This window comes from Diachasma alloeum, unplaced genomic scaffold (assembly GCF_001412515.2).
Source record: "Diachasma alloeum isolate Michigan unplaced genomic scaffold, Dall2.0 Dall_scaffold_00277, whole genome shotgun sequence".
Lineage (NCBI taxonomy): Eukaryota > Metazoa > Arthropoda > Insecta > Hymenoptera > Braconidae > Diachasma > Diachasma alloeum.
In genome coordinates this window covers 22,807-38,915 of record NW_021680416.1, presented here as the reverse complement: position 1 = coordinate 38,915, position 16,109 = coordinate 22,807, and the positions used below count along the sequence as shown (strand labels likewise).

The window sequence follows — 16,109 nt, the reverse complement described above, 5'->3', positions numbered from 1 at the left end:
AAAAAAGTGTTTTTTGGCAAGTCGGAGGTTTATATCACGAGCCGAAGGCGAGTGATATAATCCCACGAGCTAAAAAACATTTTTTCACGAGTTACGAACAATATTTTTCATCACAATGTGGCGGAAAAGTTCACTTTTCGTCACAGCGTGATGAAAAACTCATTTACCTGTAGATTCACTTTTACTAATGATTTGATCGGAAGTGAAATGATTCTCGCATAAACCCCTTCCCGGGTTCAGATCTTGAATACCAATAAAATCCAACCACTGCTGACAAATATGTGGAGATTTCGATGGGATCTGAAATCTACATTTCTTCTTGCAATTAGGGAAAGAGCAAGGGTAAACCATCGTTAACTGATCAATTCGGGGGTCCTTGAGCACACACCATTCAAATGTTTACAACAGGTTATGTTCTTTCGATCATGGGAGCCGCCATGTTGGAAAGCCGGTAGCACCCTGGCGCCATTAGTTCGTGAATTGGCCAAAAAACTCCGTAATTTTTATGATATTTATGTGTTCAATACTCCCAAGTAGCACACTTTGCGAAAGATATCTGAAAGTACACCAAAAAGGCAGACTAATGTCCGTCCAAAAGGTATCTTGCAGTCATACGATAACTTTTAGTTAACTTCTAGGTAACTTCTAGACACAAGTTACCTTTTTGGACAGACATTAGACAGCCTTTTTGGTATACTTGCAGATACCCTCCAGAACTGTGCTGATTGGGCTGCGTCTTCGCCAGTCAGAATAAAATGAAACATTCTAGTAACCGAAAATTACAAGTTTTTCGGAGTAATGTAAAAAATGTAAAAAACCCGTCAAGGTAATTTACGTAAATTACGTCGGTAAAAAATGGCGTAGTTTACCAACGTAATATGAGTGTATATAATTTTGACACGGTGTGTACAGCGCGTCTCACCCGGAAGGCAGCAGTGAGACGAAGCAAATGCACGTCCAAACACATCCAATTCGACGTCAATAAGACGGTTTTCCTGTGTTTATCTTCTTTTTGATCCGAATACTTGGAGAGTTAAATTCGTGAACATTCAGTTGATGAGCTAATTAGCCAATCTGAACAATGCCGAACCCCAATCAAGGCGGTGAAACCACGATTGCGGATCTCCCTGATGAATGTCTACGTCAGATTTTTCTGCACGTCCCCATGATCACTATTCCAGGGAAAAGTTGGATCAGTCTTCGCACTGGTAAGCAATTGTATAACAGATCAATAAGGAAAGAGAGCTTCGATATTTTTCTTACGTGGAAATACAATCTTGATTCGATGCTTTTTGTCTACGTGTTTAAGAGAATTTACGAAAAAAATAGCCGATGGGTAGTAACATGCATTGTGTGGGGCAGACGACAAAATGACCGGTATTTTTTTCCGCCTATTGTTTTAACGTACTTCTTCAGTCAGTTTTATGAGAACAGTTAATTTTTTTTGCTTTTCCTTCCGAATGCTATTTTTAGATTATGTTCGGATGTATGTATGTAGGGGTGGGTGGGGTAAAATGGACACTAGACTTTACACTACACTAGACTTTTTTAAAATTATTCATAACTCAGACACAAATTTACCAATTGAGCTCAGTTTAGGCTCGTCACAAAGGGAAAGAGTTGTTCTTTGTATTGAGAAAAAAAATTATTGAATTTCATCAACATTTCAACCCCTCATTAACATTTTTAAAAAAAGTCAAGTGTTCGTTTTACTCCAACCTCCCCTACGTACGTGTGTATGTGACCGATCGTTTTTCAGCGATAACTAAAAAAATTATTATTTAAGGCCCGGGTGGATTATCTTTCGAACGTGATCTTAATTGTTTTTTTTTTAATTTTGATAATCTGAAATGATCTCCAATTGCTATTCAATTTTACATAGCCCTGGAGTCTGCCCAAAAATTATGATTGTACAATCAAAAAAACGTTGAAAAAAAGCGGAACATTTTCAAAGAGCGTTTTTGAATAATATTTGACAATAAACCCAATAACGAGGAAATTGCAAATTAATAATTTGATGTATCTAATGGCTGTTAGATCGTCATTTGTCACAGTAGTCAATGGTTGTCAGATCATTCGTTACCATGATAAATTATCCATTCACTATTTCCTCTCTATCGGACTTATTTTTTAATCTTTATTTAAAAAAACACTTGTTGAAAATGTTTTTTTTAAATACTTTTTTTGATTGTACAATCATAATTTTTAGGGACTCCTGCGTAATGTAAAATCGAATGAAAATTGTGATATCTTTTACATTGTCAAGATGGAAAAATAATCGAGATAATGTTCGGAAAATAATCCACCCGGGCCTTAACCCTCAATCGGTCGCGCNTTATCCATTCACTATTTCCTCTCTATCGGACTTATTTTTTAATCTTTATTTAAAAAAACACTTGTTGAAAATGTTTTTTTTAAATACTTTTTTTGATTGTACAATCATAATTTTTAGGGACTCCTGCGTAATGTAAAATCGAATGAAAATTGTGATATCTTTTACATTGTCAAGATGGAAAAATAATCGAGATAATGTTCGGAAAATAATCCACCCGGGCCTTAACCCTCAATCGGTCGCGCCATGGCACGAGCGCCGTTCTGTCTCGATTTTTATTTTTTACGCTGAAACGTTGTTGAGAAAAAACCTGAAAAAATTGGAATTCCTACTTTCCACCATGTCAAACATTTAAACAATTTTTGTTCTGTGCATCTTTGCAGCGATCAAAAATTAAAATTCCTTAAAAATTCGACTCGGTCAAAATCTCTGTGTTTAATCTCTATAAATATCAAATTTTCGCACCGAATAGAAATCAATTTTTGAATAATGTTTTCACTTTTCTCGTTTTATACTGATATTAGTTGTTAGTTGGAAGTTCAAAGTTACTCGTTTAATCATAAATACATAATTTTTTTGAACTTTTTTTTTCTCAAAATGGCAAAATACACGGAACGGCGCAGCGCTCATTACCACTCATCACGCGACCAGATACGTTTAGTGGAGAGGTGCGACCACTCGAGAGTTAAATGAATCCAATTGTAATTTAGAATATTCTTCCCAATGCCATTTTGACCGAGTTCGATCATTGGATTGATTGCATCATTTGTTGAGAAAATTCATTTTGAAACCAATATTCAGAATTTTATAAAAAATTTTAACGTTCGGGCAATGTTGAAGTTAATGAAGTATTGAGTTTAATTTAATCCTTATGTAGTCGTAGCTCTTCACCGAACGTAATTGGCCGCAGCAATCGATTGGAGATGAAAAAAAATTATTAAGTAAGAATAACATCAGAAATTATCCGAAAATCATATACAACAAACGTATACAATTACCCTACAAGAATACTAGTGGTTCACTAGAAAATAGAAATAAATATCATCAGATAATCTCATAAATATCATTAGATAATCAGATAAAAATAGAAATAACTATCATCAGATAATCTGATGATATTTATTTCTATTTTTTCCTTATCTTTCCAATTAATTTCAATTATAGGGGCATGGATAATGTTAGTGACTCATTGTTATTCGTTTTAGTTTGCAAAAGATGGACCCCAATAATTGATGACTGTTGGCGTGAAACCAAACAACTTGTACTCTGTGACCGTGGTGATCAGTTATTTCTGCTTCGTTCATCACCAGAAATGCTCCTAGCAATCATGAGCAACAAATCACAGAATCGAAGAATCGCATGTGAACTGATTAAGCGTTGTGGACCCTTTCTAAAAACCTTGATAGAACAGCGTGCGTTACCATCCACAAGTTCCATAATGACCTCAGCTGCAGAGGAATGTGTCCAACTTGAGCATTTCGGTGGAATATTGCGAACAAAGACGGACGCCACACAACTGAGAGATTTACTCGACGCATGCAAAAATTTTTCATGCCTGAAAATTCATATACTCGCTGGAAGGCTTTACAGTTTTTTCCAGAGAATTCCAACTCATCAACTAACAGCATTGAGCATTTTTACGAGCGACAGTTGCGATCCACACTTGCCAAAATATATCAAAGCAACCATTCGTCATTGTCGAGACCTCAAGAGCCTGCATACTGATTACATGGATGATGAACTAGCAGGACTGGTAATTCTCAGTTTAGGAATTTCAGAGTCGTTACAGAATTGAATTTTCAGCAGAAACTGGTTTATTTATATTTTCAGCTTACGACTTTACGTGAAATTCGCCTCAGCAATCCAGGCATTGGCCTCTCTGATCGAAACGGGCTATTACCACTGATTCGGGATGAATTGCTGGTTTCGCTGACTGTGCATTGTCAACGATTAGAAACAATGTCACTTGAATGTAAGGATATTTTTCAACTGCACTGATAAGACAGAAATTAGTTGAATGAAGCTGGAACTGATAAAAGATGCGACAGGGGAAAATTCAGTTTAGGCAGATCTAGGGGTTCACAGAATACTTTAAGACATGTATAAATTTCATTCAGACAATAGTTGTAAATCAATTTTAATCTCTATATCGATAATGTATTTCGGTAGGATCGCGGCATATTGGAGGAAAGAGAATTTGACACTGACTAATTCTTTATAGGAGCGATGTTTCACTAAATACATCAGCTTCTTCAGGCCAAAAAGGCAGTTGTAAATTTCCAAATGGTAATTGTACTCTTTAGATCCTTCAACATCGTTTAAATTGGGTCTGACGCTGGCAAATCTGTCGCTCATTTGAGTTAATTTTAAGGCCCGGATGGATTATTTCTCAAACGACACAATCGACAACATATGACAATTTCTACTGGATTTTACATCACGCAAGAGTCTCTAAAAATTACGATTTTATCATCACCAAAAATAGAAAAGAAACTGAATATTTTTTCAAAGCGCGTTTTTAATGGAGATTTGGAAATAAGTCCGATACAGAGGAAATTGTAAATGGATAATTTATCATGGCAACTAACGATCAACTAACAGCGATTAGATACCGTAAATTGGTAATAATTTGCAATTTCCTCCCTATTTATGGGTTTATTCTCCAATGTTTTTCAAAGACGCTCATTTTCGGAGACTCAGCACGGATGAAAAAACTTAATAGAAGAACCTAGTGAATTCGCAAGACAATTTTGTTGGATTTCTATTGAACATTCTATTAGTTTTTGGCCGATTCTATTATTTTTTCTATTGAACATTTCAATATTTGGCCAAAAACTAATAGAAAGTTCAATAGAAATCTAATAGAATTTTCTAACGAATTCGCTAGGTTTTTCTGAATGGCAATAGGAGAACATTACAGATTATCTAAAAAAGCAAGCAATATCACGTTATTACAGAGACAGTGTTTTACTGTCAATCTTGTTTATAAGCAATTGTCCACGTAACAATTAGTACAGTCAGTAATGATACACATAGAAGTTACCATTATTTACTCTAGATAGATCGAAAAGGGACAAGTGGGACAAAATTGGCACTTTTTACTTTTTTGAAATTTTAATGACTCATTAAATTGTCAATAAAATAACGAATTTATTTCCTTCGAAAGTACAATTGTTCCCCTTTGCAATGAGCCCAGTCTCAATGCTCAATGCATACATTTTTTCCGAGTTACGAACATTGAAAAGAATGTGACAAATCTAAATTTTGTCAAACCCCATAGATTAGCTCATCAGTACTTTTCCTGCCTGCAACCACTTCTCTCATTCATAAATTTGACTATTGTTCATTGAATATTCTTTATTATTTCAGGTTGCATTTATGTGACAGATGCAGGCATCTCCTCTCTATCAGCCCTCCCAAAATTGAAAGTTCTTAATCTGTATAGCCTGCCTAGAGTTACTGGGAAATCTTTGCAGACGTTTTCTGAAATTCATGATTTGAACCTGGTGGGATGCTTAGCTGGTGATGTAGAAATTACAGGGATTCTGAGAAACTGTAAAATTCTTCAATCTCTTAATGTTGCCTACACTAATATCACAGATAAAACCCTCTATGTTGCTGTTGAAGAAACTAGGAAACGTATGAATAATATAACTCTAAAGATTCATTGTGATTATACAAGGGCTAATCCCCGCAGATTCCAAGGATCTTCTCCTCTTTTGAAAATTGTCGGATCCAATGATCGAGGCGGATTTTAAATTGATGTATGAAATATTCGTTCATATTTTCCTTGGCCTGCATAAGCTCCAAGGCATGACAGCCAGCCGAGATTTGATGTATGAGATGACTTGATTCACAAATTCTATAATGGAATGAAATTCTGGTTTTTTTTTTCATTCTTTCTAAACAAATAATAGAACTTCGTGGACAACAGTACCTTTCATAGAGCACATGAAAGATTCTTACAGTGAGGGGTGGTTATTTTTATGATGATAAACGAGGAAAGTCTTCAATTGTGAACAGAGAGAACAGTATCTTAGCAAGTCTTATCTTCCATGTATTCTTTCTTTACGTTGAAATAAAAGTTCAATAAGATTATATTATTAAAACCATCTAATCTACCATTTACACGTAAAATGTTAATAAAATTAATCATTTTTTCCTGAGTTTATGATTCCATTCTTATTGAAACTTCTGATTGTGAGTAAATGAATTCTCAATGTTGAAAGTTCTAATCGCAGAGGAAGTAATCCCGTCCACAAATCATAATAGTAATAGTTGGACATAAACTAGCCATTTTCAAAAAATTATAACTTTCAATTATCAATATTTTTTAATTTTTCTTTTTTGAAAATTTTGGTTTAATCGCCAGCTTTTCAGAAAAATTGAGACAAGTATCCTCAGCATCGACTTTTTTGGTCTGCTGATTTGGCGTGGATCTGGGGAGCGATTTTGCTCGTTTTATGTCGATATAAAATCATAAATTTCAAACAATTCTAGTTGAGTATTCCGAATTGGTTGAAATTTACGATATTATGTCGACATAAAACGAGCAAAATCGCCCCTCTGTTCATTTTAAATTTAACTTTTTGCATTTGATTGTGCAAATACATAGTTTCTGTACGGAATGTACAGTACAACCGCCAAACAACAACACCGGCTGTGATTCGCAGATGAAGTTAACCTATATAAATGTGGCCCTAATAAAAAGTCCTTCCGTTTTTCTTTAATCTACTTTCTTTGTCATTTGGCCAATTTTCTCAGTAAAAATCGTGGACATTCATCTCCTCAATGTGAATTGGACAAGTGGAATTCATCAATAAAATGTCAAACAACGGTCAAGAGAGTGAGACCACAATTTCAGACCTTCCAGATGAATGTTTACGTCAGATTTTTCTCAATGTTCCTATGAGTACAATTCCAGGAAAGAGCTGGATCAGTCTCCGTGCAGGTAAACAATTGTTGTAGAGCAAAACTCTATTTTCTTCAGTTGAAATACATTATTGATTCATCGTTTTGTCCTAGAGTTCTAGGGGAGGTTGGGGTACAACGGATACTTTTGACTTTTTTTTGAAATGTTCATGAGTGGTTGAAATGTTGATAAAATTTAATTACTTTTTTTCAATACAAAGAACAATTTTTTCTCTCTGTGACAAGCCTAAATTGAGTTCAACTGATAAATTTGTTTCTGAGTTATGAATAATTTTTAAAAAGTCTAGTGTCCATTTTACCCCACCCTCCTCTACCTTAACCTCTGAGACAAAATGTATGTTCAATTATTATTAATTGTATATTCTTTATCAATTTTGTAATGACGTAGTAACGAATAATGATTCAATTTCACCATTTGTTGATCGTTCATGCGGGAAAAAATACCAAAAGACCTCTTCCTTGCACAACTAGTGTGTCTTAACTGGTGATTCGTTGAGAATTTTTCTTCTTCTCAAACTATTGCAATATTTTTCGATTTTACTCTTCACATTATTCCCCTATCTTGGTTTGAAGTGCACAAACTATTAAATTTCATAGAAAAACCTAGCGCATGCGAAGGAAAAATCTATGATTCTGCTGGAATATTCCGCAGCTTTTCAATGTGAGTACTTTTCAGAGGACCATGTTCCTTAGATACCATTCTGTAGAAGACATCATTAGAATTTGATCTTTCCTTACAACTTATTTTATTAGATAGGGAAGGATGGAGTCAAATGAACACTTTTTACTTGTTTTGAAATGCTGATGACTTATTGAATTGTTGATGAAATGGAATAATTTTTTTTCTCAATGAAAAGTACAGTTCTTCCCCTTGTGATGAGCCTAGACTGAGCTCAATGGATAAATATATTTCTGAGTTATGAATATTTTGAAAAAAGTCAAGTGCTCATTGTACCCTACCCTCTTTTATGCTCTGTAGAAACACCTCCACGTACCTATTGGAATCTTTTTCCACTCTATTTTTCTTCTCTCATTGAAAAAATCCAACGAAAAAATTTGGAAATTTCAGACTACGGAATCCCTATAGAAATCTGATGGAATTCGTAATAGAAGTTTATCAGAAATTCATTTAATTGGAATTACCTAACGAATGCGCTAGGGTGTCGTATGAATTTGGTTCTGAATGGAAACATTATATTCGTTAAATCCGAAATATTTTTAGGCCATGCCTGTTTTCTACGATAACTGAAAAAATAGTTGTTTTAATTAATCCAATTATCATTTAAAATATTCTTTCCAACGTCATCTTGACTGAGTTCAATCATGAGATTGATTCCATCATCTGTTGGAAAATTTATCTAGAAACAAATATTCAGGGAAAGGTGAAAAATTTCAACATTGGGGCGATGTTGGCTGCCAACGTTGGGCAATGTTGAATTCAATGGATTATTAAATTCACTATATGACTACATATTTTAAGGTGAATTCAGTGAATCATTCAATTCACTTTAAAATATATAGTCATCCAAATTCCATTTGGAAACAAATTTCTAATTTATTAGCAAAAATATATTAATTATGTTGTAACGAAACCACTTTCCCAGTTTTCGCACGGGTCAAAATTATTAGTTCACCGAAATCAACAACAATCATATAAGAAATTGCATCTTAATTTTTCTGTTCTCAACTTTTCTGACAGAATGCATACTGCATAGTATGCATTCTGTCAATGCATCCAAGAACATTTTGTTTGAATTTTCCGCTTTCTTTCCAAGTTCTCTTCAACGTGAAAAATCAAAGGAACTCATTATCATTCCTGTTAGTGTGCACGAGGTGGACTGAAATAATCGATGACTGTTGGCGTGAGTTCAAACGGCTCCTGCTATATGATGGTGCTGCGAAATTGACTTTGATATCATCGCCCGAAACTCTGCTGGCAGTCACCAGCAATGAATCACTGAATCGAAGAACTGCACATGAATTAATCGAGTATTGTGGGCCTCATTTGAGAGTCTTAATGGAGCACCGTAAGTTACTCTCAACACCCTCCATCATGGCCTTGGCTGCAAAGGAATGTCCCAATCTTTGCGAATTCAGTGGATTTTTGATGACAAAAACCGATGCGATACAATTGAGAGAGTTACTCGACGCTTGTAAATATATGAAGAACTTAAAGGTCCACATACTCGCTGAACAACTCTACAGTTTCTTCCAGGGCATTCCAACTCATCAGCTAGAACAATTGAGCATTTTTGCAAGTAGCATTGCCGATCGAAACCTGCCAAAATATATCAAAGCGACTATTCGTCATTGCCAAGTCCTCCAGGGCCTGTTTATTGATTACGTTGATGATGAATTGGTGGAACTGGTAATTTGTAATTTATGAATTTCATTGTCATTGCCATAGTCTTCGTCTCGATGAGAAGTCAGACTCAGTTACTTCTTTTTTCAGCTTACAAATTTACGTCAGCTTTGTCTTGGCAGGCCAGATTTCACTATGATTGACCGATACAGACCATTACCGTTGATTCACGATAAATTCCTCGTTTCTATGAGTAAAAAGTGTCTGCAATTGGAAACAATCAAACTTCAACGTAAGAGTGATTTTGAATTATATTTCTTTATTTTCATTAAGACGTGATAATGATGATATTATTCAAATTTCATAATTAATTAGATTGTGTTATGATAACTAAAATCGGTCTAAAAAGCTTGAATATGTGATTTTTGTATACATACATTTTTTGGTATTTCTCCATAAAGAATCTATCAACTCCCATGTTTTTTTTACAGAATATAGATAGCAGTGAGTGCTATCTATTGATATCTACTAAAATCCATTGAATCACAATTTAGAAAATACTGATATTTCGTCGACAATCGATTTTTTAGAGAATCATTAGTGAAAGGGATTTATTCATATTCAAGAAATTGCTGTCAATGGTCTTTTGATTTCATCAGCATATCGTAAAAATAGCGCCGTAAATGACGTAAGACGTTTGCTTCCGAATGAAAGTATTGTTTTCGTCGGATTTTAAGTTTCTGACTTTTTATGTTAAAGTATAGACCGTAATGTCGGACTTCATCATGTTCAGGATGTTTTCTGACGCTTTCTGACAATTAATCTCCCAATTATTAAACATTAAAAGAGATGACGTACTAGTATTAAAGTTTAATCTGTTCGGAAGCATACTATTAATTTATCAGTAACAATGGCTATACTTCGCAATAATTAACGAAATTATCTACTTGTTTTCATGCCTATTTAACAGGCGAGACTGGGGCGAATCGGAACGTATGCAATCGACTTTACATCTTGAGATCTTTGTTTATAAACAGAAATATTGGGATTTCTAATCGATGACAAACGTTCCACTTTGCCCCATTTCTCTCTAGATATTCCTGAAATACTCATGATTATTTCAGATTGCATTAATGTAACGGATCAAGGTATCTCTGTTCTATCAGCCCTTCCCAACCTGAAAGTTCTCCACCTGTTGTGCTTGCCAGGAGTTACTGGGAAATACCTGAAGAAATTTGTTAATATCAAGGAGTTGAACCTGGTAGGATGCCCAGCTAGTGACGTAGAAGTAACAGGAATTCTGAAAAACTGTCACGTGCTTCAAACTCTCGATGTCATCTGCACTAAGATCACAGACAAAACTCTTGAAGTCGCCGTTAAAGTAACCAAGAAGCGCACGAATAATATAACTCTGAAAATTCATTGTTATCACACAATGGCACATCCTGAAATATTCGAAGGGGCTTCTCCTCTATTGAAAACTGTCCGATAGAGACTTAGAGCCTCGTTTGAGAATTTCGTAGACAATTCACCTACATGTATGACACAGACTTTTAATATTTATGCTGGCCTTAACTAAGATTTGACTGCTAAGTTAATTCGGTTTACAATTCCAACTGGAATCGTACCCTCTTATGATTATTGATAGAACACAGGCAGCAGTCTTACAATACGGTGTCTACTTTTACAATGATAAAGTAAGAAAATCTGTTCAATTAAAAACAAAAGAGAATAGTCTCATAAGATGTTTCTCTTTCAATGTATTCTATTAAGTTCAAATAAAATTTATGAAGATGGGTTATCACTTTTATACACACACAATGTCACCAATAATTTTACTTATAACTATCTAAATAACTATTGGAGAGGTAGCGGTCGTTAGACTGTGGATTCTGTCGATTCTGTCCTAAACACATATAGACCCGAGAGCTTGTTCTACCGGCCGGCGTCTGTATGTCATGTAGACCCTTTCCGTGATTAATAAAACGTTATTATCTTTCGTAGTATTGTAGACATCGAAATTCTAAAAAATTCCCTATGAAATAGATAAATTTATCAGCACAATGGGACTCGATTTTTTTTCAAGTTATTTTTAATATTTTTCTTCAATACATAATCAATACGGAACTGATTTTAGTGTCAGATGTATATTCAATATCAAACTTCTTGTTCATCGAGCTAATTTTCATCAAGTTCTGAAATTTTTACCGGATATAGTCTATACATTTGTTTGTCGCATGGTCCAAACGAATTTTCGATTCAATGAATGACTGATTTGTTGTTAATAAATTTTCGACAATCGCTGATGTTGGTAATCGTTTGTACTATCGAACTGAAATTAGTCTTAAAAACTCCAGAAAAATCTGTATAAAGGAATACCGTAATTGAACAACTTACTGGTGAAAGCTCAAGATTATCATTAAATTTTAGATGATAATTTTTCACCATCAGTGTAGAAATTGTTACGTATTGAACAGCGAATTCGAGTAGTATTCGGTGCGATATGGACGCCGTATACTTGAAGGGTTAAACATCAAATACACTACACTGAAAAGAAAAATTATTTTTGCAAAATATTCATTTACTTGAGAGAAGCATTTATTGTTTCAAAATCGTATTTCTTCAACTACGTCATGCCCAGGCGAGTCTGATTAACTATCAATTATAACAATCACAATGGCCTTGAATGAACTCCGCAAATGATTATTAATTTTTCCTAAATTTTTTATTTTTTATAGGGAAGAATATCGATTAATTTTTCAATGTCAATAATTATTGAAAGAGTTCACTCAAGGTCATAACTAACATAATTATCTTCTAGAGTAATATTGGGCTCGCTAAATAATTAAAACCTGTTGAGAATTGCCTGGGAATAAGTCGACTAGAGAAATACGGTATTGAAAAAATAAATACTTCTCTCAAGTAAATGGATATTGGGCAAAAATAATTTTTTTTCCTGGTGTAGGACTGGCGAGATTGTTTCACCAGAAATTGTAAATAAGTTATGCATTGAGCTCCCATTTCCCCCTTCCGCCTCATTAGAGTGGACAATTTCGCCAGTCCTAAGGGTGGGTTTTCACTCGTAGCGAACAGTCCGCAAATGACAGCGACTCGTCCGCTAAATTCAGGGATATACTCGAGCGCAAGGCGCCAAAATTCGAACATTGCTTTGTTTATCATGAACACCAGTAGACATTCCCCCCGAAAACCCCAAATTTTCAACATAATTGAATATGCACTCCGGCTAGTCTGTAATTTCTCATTGAATTTGGATCCAATTATTGAACTTACATTGATGAATTATCCAATTTTCAAATTTTGGCGCCTTTCGGTTAGGTGCGTCTCGCTGACTTTAGCGGACGAGCCGCTGTCATTTGCGGACTGTCCGCTACGAGTGAAAACCCACCCTTAAACAACTGACGAGTCCCTTCGCCGCGTAGCTACCCCCACTTTGGCTAATCTCCGCGCACATCCACATCCCCCACCTCTGAAAACGCAGGGACGAACTCGTCAGTCCGACAGTACAGTAATATTGGAGAGGTAAGGCGTGGACCCGATAGCTGTTACTCCTGTTTTCTTAGCTGTTACAATAGCCTGTTTCTTGTTCTGAATTGTAAGATTATACGTCAGAGCATATGCAATAACTCGAAGTATAAAAACTGGTAAATTTATTATACAATGGAATAGCATTCATGTTACTAAGTCCAATAAATGGTGATTCTTACCTCCCTTTCCACGGTTGCAATCCCTGCAAACTGTCCTTCACTCGGATTCAACAACATAAATTTGCATACATCCCATTCGTGAGGAAATAATTTTTGATTCAGTAATGTAATCTGCCATTGATATTCGAACCGTTGTCATTTTCAGAATAACCGATCGAGGCTATTCACATCATGTCGTCACATGTGCAAAAACAATACAGCTGCAGTAAGGTCAACGCAAATCACATTGATTACGAATGGCTCATAAAAGACTTCAAACTGTTCCCCCAAGAAAATACGAAATGCGTAGATTCACCAGTCTTCCATGCGAAGGAGAACGATCAAGTGAAATGGAAGCTTCAGTTGTTCCCAAACGGTTCTACCGAAGATTTCGAAGGCTATGTTTCACTTTTCGTCCGTGTAGTTTCACAAGATACTCAGAAAAAAGAAATCAGAGTCGACTGCCAACTATCAATCTTGAAATCAAAAAATATGCTATGCAGCGAGTCATTTATACAGACATATAATAAGGAGTACTCCTGGGGTTACCCCAAAATTATAGAAAGATCCAAGCTATTGAAGTCTTGTAGCTCTGATGATTCATTCACTATACGTTGTAAAGTTGCTTTCTCACAGAGGATTATTACAGAACCAGTCAAACCCTCGGTCGATTCAATATCTTTCGATCTACAAACAGGTCAATTGAATGAGCATTTTACTCAACTGTTTGAGGATTCACGACTTTCTGATGTTACCATCCTCGTGGGAAATGAAAAATTCTTCGCCCACAAACTCTTGTTGTCCGTGCGTAGTACTGTTTTTGCAGCAATGTTTGAGCACAAAGAAATGAGTGAAAATTGCAAGAATGAAGTGAAGATTGACGACATGGAGCCAGCAATTGTGAAAGCAATGTTGGAATTCATTTACACGGATAAGGTTTCAGACCTGGAGATACAAGCTCGTAAATTATTGAAAGTAAGCGATAAGTACGACTTGCATCGTTTGAGAGTTATGTGCGAGGAGATTCTCTATAAAACACTCACTAGTGACAATGCCGCAGAGATTCTAGTACTCGCTGATCTCAATCACTCACAGAAGTTGAAGGAATATGTCATGAGATTCATCGAAGACGATCCTCTCAGTGTGATCAAGTCAGAGAGCTACGACAGATTGGTGGAAGGGTATCCAGGACTAGCGAAGGAATTGATATACTCAATCATTTCTCGAAGGGGGACAAAGGCATGAAATTTTCCACTTCATCGATGTTTACGCCGATTCGTTTGAAATACACATTCGTGGCCTTTTCTGTTTTACTTCTTTTAATCTCTTTTTGAATTCATAATTTTGCAATATACATTTTCTATAGGGTAAATAGGCCGATAGATGGACGACCCCAACTGCCATTGAGTGTTATCCACATGATATAACTGAAACTGCTCATTATTAGAATTTTCAGTAATAATATTCATGTATAGTCCAATGGTAAACAGTCCGATTATTTACGACCGGGTGATAAAAAATAAATCGGCGTTAATGATGTTTCTGTCTTTGCCCGTTAAATTCCGATTGGTTGGTAGGTAGAGTTTCAAGTTTAAGAAAATTATGAGAGGTAATAGGATCAAGGGTATGTGGCCATTATTGTCCGATTACTTTCCAAAAAAGTGGTTGATAGATCTCATATTACTCATAAATAGTTAAATGAGCAATAAATATTAAAGAGTTATATGAGCAGTATGAGATCTATCGACCACTTTTTTGGAAAGTAATCGGACAATAATGGCCACATACCCTTGATCCTATTACTTCTCATAATTTTCTTAAACTTGAAACTCTACCTACCAGCCAATCGGAATTTAACGGGCAAAGACAGAAACATCATTAACGCCGATTCTTTTTTTATCACCCAGTCGGAAATAATCGGACTGTTTTACCAGGGTCATGCAGCAAAGTTTCGTTTTCAGAATATCACGATTTCAAATAACTTTTTCTTAACTATCACGCTGTTTTGGTCCCTTTCCTTAACCGTCCAGCAATTGGCCTCTTCACTCTAATACCGTTTTTCTCATATGCACACGAAAATGATCGTCATGTATGTCATTACTTGCATGTGTAATAAAAAATATCTCTCATGAATAAAAAAATTAGTGCTACTGCAGAACTGGGGAGATTGTTCCACTGCCATGAGCGGTGGGCAAATGGAAACTCAATGCATAACCCACAATTCCCAGTGGAGTCCTAAACAGCTGGAGCCATCAAACATCAAATAAATAAACAAATTCCCAGTGGAACTCTTCGCCAGTCCTACAGTAGCTGTGGTTTCCTATCAATTCCCCGTCAGTCCTCAATATATTTGGGAGATCATTGTAAAGATCAGGCTCAGTAATTGAAATAAGGAAAAGGCGATTTATTATCATGAACTGAAACAACAGAGAAAAACAAATCACATTCTCTTTCATATCAACAAACATTTAACTTGATAGTTCTCATTCTTATACAAGGGGAGGGGAAGTGGATAATTCACTTTATTCTTTCACAAAATTGTGAAGAAGGTGAGGCTTTCCATGCAAGTCCAGTCGATTACGGCTCAGTTGTGGAAACTTGCGGAGGAAATTCGTACGAGTACTTCTGCAACTTGGGAATAATCGCTTGATTGTTGCTTTGACAACAAAAAATGGTTAGGGTGATGTCACAATGAATGCAGCATAAGATGTACACAATTCTGATAAAAATTAATTATAATTGAAAAGCTACTGTTGATTTTTCCGCATGTTACATACGTCTCGGAATCCTCGGGTTTGTACTGCTCCATAGCTGTCCTGATGACATGGAATTATTTGGG

At 35.6% G+C, this 16,109-nt stretch overlaps 3 protein-coding genes across 4 annotated transcripts; all 3 read left to right on the top strand.

Annotated features, from left to right (window-relative positions):
- The first annotated feature begins 935 nt into the window (after positions 1-935).
- LOC107038081 lies at positions 936-6,498 on the top strand. Its single transcript, XM_015256963.1, has 4 exons — positions 936-1,208; positions 3,538-4,085; positions 4,163-4,304; positions 5,702-6,498. Exons 1-4 carry the CDS (start codon positions 1,082-1,084, stop codon positions 6,088-6,090), a joined length of 1,206 nt encoding a protein of 401 aa, XP_015112449.1. The 5' UTR covers positions 936-1,081; the 3' UTR covers positions 6,091-6,498.
- A 484-nt stretch (positions 6,499-6,982) lies between these two features.
- On the top strand, positions 6,983-11,378 carry LOC107038077. Of its 2 annotated transcripts, none has more exons than XM_015256959.1 (4): positions 6,983-7,283; positions 9,088-9,632; positions 9,717-9,858; positions 10,691-11,378. In XM_015256959.1, the coding sequence occupies exons 1-4, from the start codon at positions 7,157-7,159 to the stop codon at positions 11,056-11,058; spliced, it is 1,182 nt and encodes a 393-aa protein (XP_015112445.1). In that variant the 5' UTR covers positions 6,983-7,156; the 3' UTR covers positions 11,059-11,378. The 2 variants fall into 2 exon arrangements, with proteins under 2 accessions (XP_015112445.1, XP_015112443.1); XM_015256957.1 differs by having other exon boundaries at positions 9,040-9,632.
- A 2,084-nt stretch (positions 11,379-13,462) lies between these two features.
- Positions 13,463-14,515, top strand: LOC114841222 (speckle-type POZ protein B-like). Its single transcript, XM_029126106.1, has one exon. The coding sequence runs from the start codon at positions 13,463-13,465 to the stop codon at positions 14,513-14,515; it is 1,053 nt and encodes a 350-aa protein (XP_028981939.1).
- Positions 14,516-16,109: the final 1,594 nt, after the last annotated feature.